The sequence below is a fragment of the Berghia stephanieae genome, chromosome 13 (genome assembly GCF_034508935.2).
Source record: "Berghia stephanieae isolate SIO BIC M18660-M18661 chromosome 13, UCSD_Bste_1.3, whole genome shotgun sequence".
NCBI lineage: Eukaryota > Metazoa > Mollusca > Gastropoda > Nudibranchia > Aeolidiidae > Berghia > Berghia stephanieae.
In genome coordinates this window covers 20,217,992-20,231,838 of record NC_088372.1, presented here as the reverse complement: position 1 = coordinate 20,231,838, position 13,847 = coordinate 20,217,992, and the positions used below count along the sequence as shown (strand labels likewise).

The 13,847-nt window shown below is 40.1% G+C and overlaps 1 protein-coding gene across 1 annotated transcript; it reads right to left on the bottom strand.

Moving 5' to 3' along the window:
* Positions 1 to 1,066: 1,066 nt before the first annotated feature.
* On the bottom strand, positions 1,067 to 13,494 carry LOC144959243 (uncharacterized). The gene is made up of 5 exons (XM_078891784.1): positions 13,406 to 13,494; positions 12,865 to 12,942; positions 10,279 to 10,394; positions 4,637 to 4,918; positions 1,067 to 1,260 (listed from the first exon to the last, which is right to left on the bottom strand). The coding sequence occupies exons 1-5, from the start codon at positions 13,492 to 13,494 to the stop codon at positions 1,172 to 1,174; spliced, it is 654 nt and encodes a 217-aa protein (XP_078747910.1). The 3' UTR covers positions 1,067 to 1,171.
* Between the last annotated feature and the right edge of the window lie 353 nt (positions 13,495 to 13,847).

Here is a 13,847-nt window from a genome sequence, read left to right as displayed (position 1 = left end):
ACTTATTTTTTAAAAATCGACCAGAGAAAACTCCTCCTTCAAATATAGATCGATTTATATGACCATTACAGTTCTTGGCAATAGATCTCAAACCTGGGACCTCGCCAGGTCTTCAATAAAGTCCCAGACAGTTTTTGTCAAGATGAGAGACATTTAAATCGGTGGATATTTGAAGGACGAATTTTCTCGCCAAATATTTTAATACATGTTTTCGTATTTCCTTCGCGAAGATTCGACCTTCGCTCATCCAACAACCCCCCCCCACCCCACCTCCGCCGTGACTTTTTCACCTCGCCCCCTCCACCGCCCCCTATTGTTTCACTACAGCTTTCTACTACTAACTACTATTACTACTACTACTACTACTACTACTACTACTACTACTACTACTACTACTACTACTACTACTACTACTACTACTACTACTAACACTACTACTACTACACTACTACTACTACACACGCTACTACTACTACTACTACTACTACTACTACTACTACTACTACTACTACTACTACTAATACTACGACTACTACTACCACTAATATGTCTTTTATCTTCCATTATTTTCTGGAAGGTTCTGTTCCCTGACGCTGACCTTTTCTTATCAATTAGATCACCCCCCTGGGGCACCCTATCCTCTACCCACGCCACGCTAACATTTCATCCATACTGCAACCACCATTGAGTACAGACGATACAAGTTATTTTTCATTATATTTTATTTGTTTTCCACGTCTATTGGTGTATTGTTGTGCTGACGAAGGGTTTGTACCCGAAACGTCCATTTTCTGTTTTGTTCCCATACGAAGCCTTTCTATTTTAACTCTTTCGTTAGTATACTACTACTACTACTACTACTACTACTACTACTACTACTACTACTACTACTACTACTACTACTACTACTACTACTAATAATAATAATAATAATAATAATAATAATATAATAATAATAATAATAATAATAATAATAATAATAATAATAATAATAACATTTAACACCAAAATTAATACTAATTATAGCATTAATTTAGCCATTGACAACAATTAAAACTGAAAATCATTTGTTTTGTAGCATTATTTATTGGAATAATTCAATCATGTGAACTGCTTTCAGACGTCGGTGAAAGCATGAACAAAATTGATAGATAGATCGGCTTTTCCCCTTTTATTTTGTCGTTGTTTTCTTTGGGGTGGTTGAGGCAGAGGTAGTGGTCAATCCACACTCTTTATCATCACTACACAGACAGTACCAATCTAAGAAGAAAGGGTATTCAGTGAAAAATAGGTAGATCTGAGTGTAATTGAATTATACTGATCAGAACAAATATATGCACCAATACTGACAAGAAATGAAGAAATGACTCTATATGTGTCCAATTTTGGCCATGCAAGTGGTCATCCGGCAGTCCTGGTAAACTAAGAAAATAATTTATTTCAGACATACGAACCCAATACCGTTATGTAAACCGTCCTTCTGAGTTTTGAGTGTAAAAAAATCAGTTTTGTGTTGGGTAGGAATGGTATTTCGGGAATAATCCTCAAAATGGTGAATAAGGAGAGAGAGTTAAAGTCTCCAGAACGTTTCGTAACTGGCATAATGCTCAGCTTGTTAGTCATCGGCCCTGTTGAATTGAAAATATCACAATTGAGCTTTTAAATACACAATATCCACTTAATGTGCTTAAAGCGCTTTACAAAGGGTCCCAGACAAACAGCAGAATGTAACATGTAGAACTAGACGGCTAGGCGATATGACGATTTTTTCCCAACAGACAGACAACGCTCCTAACCGCCAGGTACTCATTTTACACCTGATTACGGTGAGAGAATGCAAGTAAACGCAACCGCCACAACTCAGGATCTGGTCTCAACTGACCAAATAAATAGAATTCAATAGTCTGATATCACCTCCGCCCAGCAATGAGCAGCTTGGTTCTAAACAAAGAAAATCGGTACTTTTTATTCTTCATGCTGGCTAGAACAATTTTACATGTCATGTGATCAGAATGTATAAAAGTCAAAATATGATCAGGTTTATAATGTTTTTCTCCTCTCGATACACTTTTATGCTCGATGGAGAAGTATTTCAATGGCATCTGCCAATGTTCCGATAGTTTAGAATCAGTTACTAAGTTACTCTGCGTCATTACGAGGGAAGTGACGTCACGACTGTTGAAAACTATTGATATGGGGACGTGGATAGTGGGAAAGCTTACCACGTAATAGTAACCGGTCAAGCAAGCCTACTAATCAACATAGTCAATCATGAAAATGCGAGAACTGAAGAAGTAACGATATGGAAATTTTGTTGGGTCCTTACAAATAAATGCATAACTATAAATTTTAATAGGGAAGAGGAGGAAACTGGTGTTGACGTTTCGTGTTTGGTATTTTTTTTTCAAAGCTGTATAATCCTTTGCTGTTCACTGTTTGTTTTTTACATTACAATTTTTTCAGTAGCTCATTATCACAAGGCATCACTCATGACTTTACGACATTCGTCGCACTCATCGAGGACGCGGGTAAGGAGAAAAAAACCCATAACATTTAATATATATATATATATATATATATATATATATATATATATATATATATATATATATATAATTCAACCAATGGAGAAACACCGCTGAAGTTTTCAACTGGTACAGAAACACAGAAAACAAACAACGACAAAACGCAATCATCTTTGATATCTGTAATTTTTACCCTTCAATCACCAAAAACCCTCCTCCTCAAAGCACTACAATTCGCGAAAACATTTGACAACATCACCGAAGAAGAAATCCATATTATTCTGCACTCGAAGAATACATCACTTTACAATAATGGAATAGCCTGGACAAAAAATCAACACACTTTGACGTCACCATGGGAAGCTACAACGGAGCAGAAACATCCGAGCTCGTCGGACTAACTCTACTTTCCCAAATGCAAAGTCTTGATATAAACATTGGACTATACAGGGACGACGGACTCGCATTGTGCAATAAAACACCGAGACAGATAGAATTAATAAAGAAAAAAATATGCAAAATCTTCCAGGACAACAATCTGAAAATTACAATCGAAGCCAACAAAAAAAAACAACATTCGACTTCCTGGACATAACCATCAACCTAGACGACGGCACCTACCAACCATTTTCAAAACCAAAAAACATCCCATTGTACATAGCAATCATCCGCCATCTATAATAAAAAACATCCCAGAGAGCATTAACAAACAACTATCCAAAACTCTACAAACAACAACATATTCAACGATGCAACCCCACCGTACACAAACGCACTACAAAAAAGTGGCTATGACTATAAACTAAAATATGAGGAAGAGACCATTACCATCCCAACAAAAAACGACGAAGAAAACGAAGTATAACATGGTTCAACCGAACCTACAGCAAGAATGTGACAACTTCTATCGGTAACAAATTCTTCAAACTACTACAAAAATGCTTCCCTCTTGGTCACGTTCTACACCCAATCATGAACAAAAAACGCCATCAAAATAAGATACACCTGCATGCTTAACATACAAAACATTATTTCCTCCAACAATAAACTAAAACTATCACAACCAGCTCAGCCGAGCAACAACCTAAATAAAAAATAGAACTGCAGGAACCAGGCAACATGCCCACTAAACGGCAATTGCCTGACTCAAAACGTTATTCATCAAGCCACAGTTACAAGACCAGACACACCAAAACAAGAAACATACACTGGCCTGACCGAGTGTTCATTCAAAACCAGATAAAACCTGCATGAATCTTCCTTCAGAAGCATACCACAAACGACATTCTACTACACTAAGTGAACACATTTGGAACAGCAAAGAAAAAAACATACAACACAGCATCACATGGAAAATTATCTCCAGAGCACAGTCTTACTCCCCCTCTTCTAAGATTTGCAACCTCTGCTTGGAAGAAATATTCTTCATCATCACAAAACCGAACATGGCAACACTTAACAGAAGAAACGAACTAACATCCTCATGTAGACATAGAAACAAACACCTTTTATGTAATTACGAACCTCCAAAAACACGAATCTAGAAAAATACGAAAAACACAACAATCTACTTTCACATCCACTTCCTGATGAGAGCAACGCTCGATAACAACGTTGTAGACGTCAAACAATCTTAATTATCTTTCAAATGTTTATATATATATATATATATATATATATATATATATATATATTTATATATATATATATATATACCCGCTTAATCCACTTAATCGACACACTAACCGGAACTCCCGACCTTCCGATCCGAAAGCGAGTGTCATGCCACTAGACCACATCATCATCATCATCATTGCCTTTTTCACCCTGGGTCAGGGTATAGGCCACAGACAAACAGTTTCCATCCTTCTCTATCCTGAGCCAACTTTATTATCTCATTCCGGGTCTTACCACTTCTCTGTATATCAGCTTCTTTAATTCTTCTCCATGTTCCTCGTGGCCTTCCCCTTGATCTTCTGCCCTGAGGGTTCCAGTCCAATACTTTCTTTGTTATCCCTGTGTATGAATCCCGTCCCCTCTCCCTGAATATAAAATTTTCTCCCCAGACTTGAGGTCTAGACCACATAGATTTACGGAAATAGTTTACTTACTGTTCATGTAGTAATACGTGCAGCAACTCCCTTTTGTGATGAGTTGGGGCGTGCTACAGCACTTAAAAGTAGGTTGACTATAAAAACTGCTTCGCTGAAATGGAGTACAGGTCCCGTAATCAATATTATAATTAGTACACACGTACTGCCCCCCTATATATTTGCAAATCTGTTGTCCATCCCCCTTTTCAAACCGCACAAACAATGTCACCATCCATAACAACATCCAAAAGGTTTGAAAACGCCGTTTATTGTTTCCAAGGTCGGGCACCATTTTTAAAGCTGTTGAAAATATAAAAAAGAAACGAAACAAAAATATTAAATTGGATTGTAATTACCATAATGTTATTTAAACGGAACGTTTTCAAAGCCATACCGATTGATGGATAGAGGGCGAGCGAGAGAGAGAGAAAGAGATAGATAGATAGAAAGATGGTGAATGTATCGATAAATTGAGAGAGAAAGAAAGAAAGAAAGAGAGAGAGAGAGAGAGAGAGAGAGAGAGAGAAGAGAGAGAAGGAGAGAGAGAAAGAAAGAAAGAGAGAGATAGAGAGAGAGAGAGAAAGAAAGAGAGAGAGAGAGAGAGAGAGAGAAAGAGAGAGAGAGAGAGAGAGCACACGTTTGTGTTGTAAAAGAGTGTGTGTCTGTGTGAGAGAGAATGAATAAGTGTGTGTGTATATATATATATATTTGTATGTGTGTGTTTGTGTGAATGAAAGTGTATGTGCATATGAGAGAGAGGGTATGTATGTGTGTGGTAGATAGATAGATCGAGAGAGAGAGAGAGATAGAGATAGAGTGAGAGAGAGAAAAGTGAGAGCGGAAAAGAGAAAGAAAGAGATAGAGATAGAAAGAGAGAGAGAGAAAGAGAGAAAGAGAGACAGACAGAAAGAGAGACAGAGAGAGAGGGAGAAATAGAAACGTGAGGGCGGAAGAGAGAAAGAAAGAGATAGAGATAAAAAGATAGGTAGATAGATAGATAGATAGATAGATAGAGAGAGAGAGAGACAGAGAGAGAGACAGAGAGAGAGAGAAATAAATGAGAGCGGATGAGAGATAAAAAGATATAGAGAAAAAGGGAGAAAGAGAGAGAGAAAGAGAGAAAGAGGGAGAGAAAGAGAGAAAGAGGGAGAGAGAGGGAGAAAGAGGGAGAGGGAGGGAGAAAGATAGAGAAAGAGAGAAAGAGAGCAGTCTCTCTTGTATGGCTGGACTACTCAGTGGGTTGTGCAATGCCTAGCCGGTCTTTCTTTCTCTTTCACTTTCTCTCTCTTTCTCTCTCTCTCTCTCTCTCTCTCTCTCTCTCTCTCTCTCCCTCTCTCTCAATAATGTCTAATGTGTGTCGTATCAATAGGGCATAAATATCGTGACTTCACACCTTCTACTTTTTCCGGTTTCAAAATCCATGAAAGCGTATACGTAACCTGTCCTTTTCGAGGAATAATAATGAATAGATTACATGTTCAGTAATAAAATGACATAGCTATTTTCGTAGCAGCAGGATGCACAGGCAGATAAACGGGACGCAAACCTCGATGGATGATCATTATTGACGACCAGCATATATTTAGACTTAAAAAATAGGATACCATTAGTCTGAAATAAGAAGATGAAGACACAAGGTATGTATCTAGTATAACATTCTAAAATATAGTGAACGAAGATGAGAAACTATGTCTTAAAAGAACAAACAGAAACTAACAAACACCGAAACAGAACCATTTTGAGATTCAAACCCTCCCGTCAGATGCCAACGACCTTGGAATCGATTCCACCCTGTGCAACCCAACCAGTACAGCAAAAACCCTGGCCATTGCAGACACCGGCTTCCAATCATGTCTTTCTGGTACCTCACTCCTTACAAAGCTAGTTTTAACCACTGCCCAACTCACCCCTACTTCAATGAGATGAGAGCTGCAAATCAACGACCTCATCGAGATCAACGGTTCCCGAGCCCTTCGAATACGAAGGCTTCACACGATCCATGCAACGGAAAACAACGCGTCAAATTGTTTACATTTCGCAAACAGCTGACAATTTTTTCTTATCCATGAAAGCCTGCAAAGACCTTGGTATCATACACCACTCATTCCCCTTAATAGAATCAGCCATAATAACACCCTCTATGAAGACCATCCAATCTGCCCTACATAGTGACTCTGATAATGCCGCAGACAACGACACTTGAGATTGTCCCCCTCGCCAGAGTCACATCCCCTCCCAACAATCCTGCGCTTCCAGCCACAGAAGAAAACAGAGAAAAACTTAAACAGTGGCTCTTAGACTACTACAAAAGTAGCACTTTCATTGTCTGCGAGCACCAAAGGCTGCCAATAATAATAATAAGAATAATAATAATAATAATAATAATAATAATAATAATAATAATAATAATAATAATAATAATAATAATAATAATATATACTTTATTCATCCAAAATATGGAAATTCATTTACAGACGTGGCATATATAAAAATGTATAAACACAAAGTTGGAAATCCATGACGACAATCCTATACATATATATAAATACATATATATGTAAATGCACAAAAAATGTAAAAATATACAGCCAAGAACCAATAGCAACACGTTATAAATTAATTTGATAAATTGAGATAGATCATACCTCTGGCCTTCAGTCCGAACTTGTGTGTGTATATTTAAAAGATAGTATTTAATTTAAATCACAGTTGTGCGTTAAAAATTCGAACCCCCGTGTGGCAAAAATGAATTTAGGTGACGTGTTGCCTTTGTTTTTATAGATATAAGGCGACGGCTCCTCATGGAGAACTTAATATATTTGTGAAGAGGGTGATCGCCATCCTTCATAGCTTTCTCCATTTTACTTAGACAAAATCTCTTGAACAGTTCTTCCACACTGGAAATCGGGTGAGTATAACTCCTGGCTTTATCAATTATCCGATCAATTTTCTTAATGTCGCAAATATTGGCATTTCTACAATGATGCCTGGACCCCCAATGAGACTCCTTATCGACGATGAGGCCACACCTGTTGCACACCACAACCCTATCCCTATACCCATCTACTGGCAGGAACAAGTTAAGGCTGGCCTTGATCAGGATAAGCAGCATGACGTCATGGAACCCGTTCCAATCGTGACCTCAGTGTCATGGTGTCATCAGATGGTTGTTTGCGCTAAGAAATCGCGAAAACCTCGACGAACCGTGAACTTCCAAGCCCTTAATCGCTATGCAACTAGAGAGACGCACCACACTCCGTCAACATTCCACCAGGCCCGCCTGGTTCCACACAACACGAGAAAGAGTACCTTTGACGCCTGGAATTGCTATCACAGCATAGCACTAGACCCCGAGGACAGACACCTGACTACCTTCATAAACCCTTGGGGCCGATACAATAACGCGTGTGGCCTCAAGGGTACATTTCATCTGGCGATGCCTACATCAGACGATTTGACGAAATTATAAGTGATATCGGCAACAAGACAAAAGTCATTGATGACACTATCATGTGGTCCCAATCCATAGAAGACAGTTTCTTCCAAACAGCCAAGTTCCTGGATACATGTGGCAGGAATGGGGTCAATCATAACCCGTCAAAGTTCTCCTTTGCTAAAGAAACAGTCCAGTTCGCAGGGTTTGAAATTACGCCAATAACTGTTCTTCTATGCCCACAAGTCTTAGAAAGAATTCAGAAATTTCCCAAACCCCGAACAATCACCGACGTGAGAAGCTGGTTTGGCCTTGTAAACCAGGTCGCATAAGCCTTTGCGTCAACAGAGAGAATGCAACCATTCCGCACACTGCTTCAACGCAAAACACCATACATATGAACTGAAGAACTAGTCAAACTCTTTGAAGAAACCAAGGCCATCGTCATCCAACAAACCGACATGTCTTGCGACTGATTTCAGCAAGGATGGCATTGGATTCTGGCTACTACAAAAGCATTGCACATTCGCATCAACCAAACCATTCTGCTGCCGAGTAGGGTGGAAAGTGACATTACTGGGTAGCCGCTTTACATCACCAGCAGAGTCAAGATACGACCCAATCGAAGGAGAGGTGCTAGCTGTGGTAGATGCCCTGAACAAAACTCGTCATTTCGTGCTAGGATGTCCCTGATTATCGTAGTTGATCACAAATCCCTCCTTAATGTGTTCAGTGACAGGAAATTGGATGCCATCCCAAACCCTAGACTTAAAAGAAAAGACACTTAAGTATCGGTTCCAGATCACTCATATCCCTGGTGTCCATCATGTTGCTGCAGACACCTTCTCACGCACACCAGTGGGCGAAGCCGAACACCTCCATCTACCCGACGATGCAAACCCCATCTTCACTGACTTCAGCCTCCCTACTCTGCCTCATGACTTCCTCATGGCCATCAGAGCACAACCTGCAAACCCCAATTTACACGCAGATGAAGAAATACCCCTTGGAGGATTCAGCTCAATCACTTGGAACGATGTTCGTGCTGCCACCAACAGTGACCACTCAATGTTTGAATTAATTGACCTGATAGAAAATGGCTTCCCTGATACAAAAGACATTTTTCCAAGAGAACTAAGACCTTACTTTCAAATCAGGGACAAACTTACAAGTTTCGACGGTGTGGCTCTGTACAATAACCGGATAATCATTATTCCTAGTCTGCGCGACAAAGCCTCGCTCTTCAAGCCCTCCACTCAGCTCATCAAGGTGTGTTCCAAATGTTCTCCCGAGCTGACGCCTCATTTTTCTGGCCTGGGATGACCGCCGCAAAAAGTGAAATCGAAGGAAGTGCCAGTCTTGCAAGCGCATAGCCCTAACTCAACAAAGTGCTCCCCCTACCACTTACGGCATCAGTGATGAACTCTCATCTGACGGTGGCCCAGAATTCACCTCTACAGCAACAACAAAGTTCCTGCGCAACTGGGGGGTCCAACACCGTCTCTCATCAGTGGCATTCCCCCACAGAAACAGCAATGCAGAGATTGGCGTCAAGACCATCAAACGAAAGATCATAGACAACACGGTAGTAACGGGAGCCTTGACACAGACTCCTTGCGCCATCTTTCAGTATCGTAACACGCCAGACAGGGACACTCGGATATCCACTGCGATCTGCATCTTTATTCCAATCCATCCAGGAAAATATATCCCCCATAATACCTGGCAAGAGACATTGCCCAACAGGGAATAAGCCTTAAGAAACAGGCACATGAAGGATGCAGAAAGACTATCTGCTCATACCCGCATACTACTCCCCTCCCCCCCCCCTCCGCCCCTTAGTGTTGGAGACTGCGTCAGGATACACAATCAGATTGGGCCCTTCCCACGAAATGGGACAAAACAGGAATTTGTTATTGATGTCCGTGAATTCGACCAGTATGTCGACAGAGTTGATGGATCAGGCAGAATAACTCTAAGAAACAGAAAATTCCTGCGCCTCTACCACCCAGTGATTGCCATGGCTCCTCTTGCCACACTGCCAACACCCACCACAACAGTGGCAAAGAGCAAGAATTCAGCGCCTGCAACACCCAAGATGGTCTCCAACTCAGAGGCCAGAAAGCAACCCCAGAGACAGTACAGCCCGATGTTCCACCGCCCGAAGAGCCACCCAGGAACGGTCCTCCTGACGATACTATCGTCCCAAATGAACAACCTAACATACCGATTGCTCCAGCCGGTGATGCAGAAGGAACTCCACCTCCTAGGACAGCTCGCTTGCCCCGCGCTTTGTTTTCCCTCCAGCCATAACACAAGCCTGACCTGAAGGAGACGGACCCGCTACAAGAGAGGCGTCCAAGAATTCAATGACTTTCATTTTATGTTACTTAAAACTAAAAGATCATTTAGTAAAACCGACCATTATTTTTCTAATTTATATCCCTGTCCTCTGCGTGCGAAGAAAGCACCATATTATTGCAACTGATCAACACTTTTCTAGTTTAATGTCAGTCTTTGTCCTCTACTTGTCAAGAAGGCACAATCTTGGGGGGGGGGGGGGGGGGGGGGGGGGAGGCCAAAGAGAATTATAAAAGCCTTACGATATCTGTTATATTTAAGTTTCACTGTTATGTATTTTTTCACAGATTATACAACTGTCTTTCTTCGATACTCTGTATCTCTGAAATAAAATTGTGATTGAAAAAGGACAAGGCCTTATTCATTTAAACGGATAACAGGTTAACGCCCGGCAGTCTTAAAGAATCACATAATGATATGTCGCTTACCTGTGATGTACGATGAAGAACACCTCACTAACAAGCTAAGTAGAGCTCCATCATTTATACACGTACACTGACGCAAACAAAAAAAAAACCCCTACAAAATTGTTGACACAAAAACAGATTTTTATCTCTCGAACACAATAGCCTTAAATCATTTCTTTAGCAAAACATGCTCCACAAATTTTATGATGTCCAAAAGAAATTTGAAAAAGAAAAATGTTGGTTGCAGCGTAACGAATGTGCAATTTTCCTATAGTTGGTGAGGAGAGGGTTAATAAACTTGTAGATACGTAGTCAGGTTTAAGTCTATGATAAGATGTGACTCAACGTATCAACAGGGTATTATATTTGGGATGATTACTATGATTATAAACTGATTTCATAACCAGGAATATCAGACTTGGGTTGAGATTTTAATGTTTTATTGAAGAGACCCAATGTAGTATTTAATCCTCTCTTTAATGAACTATAGGAAAATAGTCACATTCGTTACGATACAACCGAAATTTTTTTTATTAACATTTCTTTTGTTCATTATAAATTTTAAAGAAAATGAACAGTGTGTTTTAGAGTATGTTTTAACGAAATGAATTATGTATGGCAAGACCTTTACTGCTATATTTTTTGAGTGATAAAATATATATTTGTGTCATGTGGGCGTGAAGTTTTGGGGAAAATCCTGAAATGGCTGGTAGAGAGAGTTAAGAGGCTTAAAAAACGACGCCTAACGGGCATCATCTCTTGTGCTACACGTTACGTGTTTATTTTGGTCATGGGCCCTTTGTAAAGTGGATATTGCGCTATATAAAAGCTCGTTTTTTCTTATTTTTCTTTTATTTCCGAAATAATTGTAAAGCACATTGAGCACGTTAAGTGGATATTGCGCTATATAAATGCTCAATTTTAATAATACCGTTTTTAGACGATAGGTCACAAATAAAAAGGGAAATAACGTCAGATTTAGTAGTCGACGTAAGAAATTGCGCAGTGAAATCGGTTGAAACATTAGTTTTCTTCAGGGCTAACCCACACCGAAGTCTGACTCTGACGACCCGGCACTGCTGTCCTCTGCCGTCTTCTGGATAAAGACGTCGGGCACGGACAAATAAGAGAAGAAAAAAAAAAAAAAGAAGAGCCACTAGACCTACCCATATCAAGTACTCGACGTCTTCTACCGTCTTTTTTTTTCATGCTTTTTATGGGTCGGCCAAGTCGCTCTTCTCTTTATTCTTAGTATCTTTTCGTGCCCGACGTCTTAAACCGGGTCGTCGGAGTCTGCCTTAGGGCTAACCCACACAGGAGACTGACTCCGACGACCCGGCACTGTCGTCCTCTGACATCTTCCGGTTTAAGACGTCGGGCACGAAAAGATACTAAGAATAAAGAGAAGAGCGACTTGGCCGACCCATACAAAGCATGAAAAAAAAAAGACGGTAGAAGACGTCGAGTGCTTGATATGGGTAGGTCTAGTGGCTCTTCTCTTTTTTTTTCTTCTCTTATTTGTCCGTGCCCGACGTCTTTATCCAGAAGACGGCAGAGGACAGCAGTGCCGGGTAATTCTACGTTGCTAGAAGGCAGTTGTGGAAGGTAATAAAATACTGGACAAAAAATGAATAAAAAACTCCGAAAAAAAACAACCAAAACAAAACATGGATCATATTTTGACCAATTAAGTTTTATCTGAATATTTAGTATAATGCTCGTGTGCGGCTCTATAGTCTTGCGGTATGACACTCGCTTTCGGATTGGTTGGCTCTGAGTTTGAGCCTCGCTTGTTTGGTTTATCACTATCGGTATTAAAATGTTTTGGTCAGTCTCAGGTTTTAAGTTTACGACGGCGACGGCTCAACTCCAATATCCCGGGCATTTCGTCTTGTAAGCCATCGCTTACCGGACACCCATCCTTCTTGTAAGTCATCGCTTACCGGACACCCATCCTTCTTGTAAGCCATCGCTTACCGGACACCCATCCTTCTTGTAAGCAATCGCTTACCGGACACCCATCCTTCTTGTAAGCCATCGCTTACCGGACACCCATCCTTCTTGTAAGCCATCGCTTACCGGACACCCATCCGTCTGGCAAGCCACCGCTTGCTGGAACCGTTCTATTATAGATGAAAATGAAAATGAAAATGAGCTTTTGTATAGCGCAATATCCACTAAACGTGTTCAAAGCTGTTTAAAACGGGTCCCTGGCCAACACATACACTTAGTACCTAGGACGTGACATGACACATGTTAGGCGATATTATAATTTTTTCGGACAGAGACATCGCTGTTACCGGCCAGGTACTCGTTTTAAACCTGAGTAGGGTGAGAGATTGTGAATAAAGAGTCTTTTCCAAGAACTCAACTATGCGACGTGCGAGGCTCGAACCCAGGACCTTCCAATCCGAAAACGAGTGTCATACCACAAGACCACATAGCCGCACATAGATGGAAAGATTTTGACGTCTCTCAGCTTTTTGTCAATGATATTAGACAGCCATTTTTATGATTACTTTTCACTAAATTGCATCAGTCAGACTATAAACTTTTACTGCACCACATAGATTGGCGTGTAGTTACGTTACATCCGACTTGCGAAGGATGTGAGTATTTATACCTAAACGCACAGCATGCATCCCGTCAGCAGTATATGCTCTCACGGCTGTCATTATCCTATAGTATTTTATCATTTTGTTAAGATAAACACAGAAGCTCTCCGATCGTTATTGTTTTGTAAAGAAATAAAAAATGCGATTGTACGAGTCACGTAATACATATGATATTCAAATACCTTCATTGATTATTTAGTAGATCGAACATATAGATGTTTACTCTAAAAAAAGCTAACGCCAACATCAGCTAAAAATGAGAGTAAATGCGTCGGTTAAACGATATAGCAAGAAAATACCAATACGAAGTGACGATCAGCAAAATAAAATTAACAAAAAAAACATTAATAATAATAATAATAATAACATAAAATGAAAAGTGAATTGTTGTTAACCAACCATCTTGTGCTCGA

Bases quoted from the DNA above. Each gene is read 5' to 3' on its own strand.
- LOC144959243 (XM_078891784.1), bottom strand. From the start codon at position 13,494: ATGACAGCCGTGAGAGCATATACTGCTGACGGGATGCATGCTGTGCGT. The intron at 10,395-12,864 runs GTAAGCGATGGC...CCTCTCTTGTAG, and splicing joins ACAAGAAGGATGGGTGTCCG to CGGGTCCGTCTCCTTCAGGT. The intron at 1,261-4,636 runs GTAAGTAAACTA...CTTTCTTCTTAG, and splicing joins CACGTATTACTACATGAACA to ATTGGTACTGTCTGTGTAGT.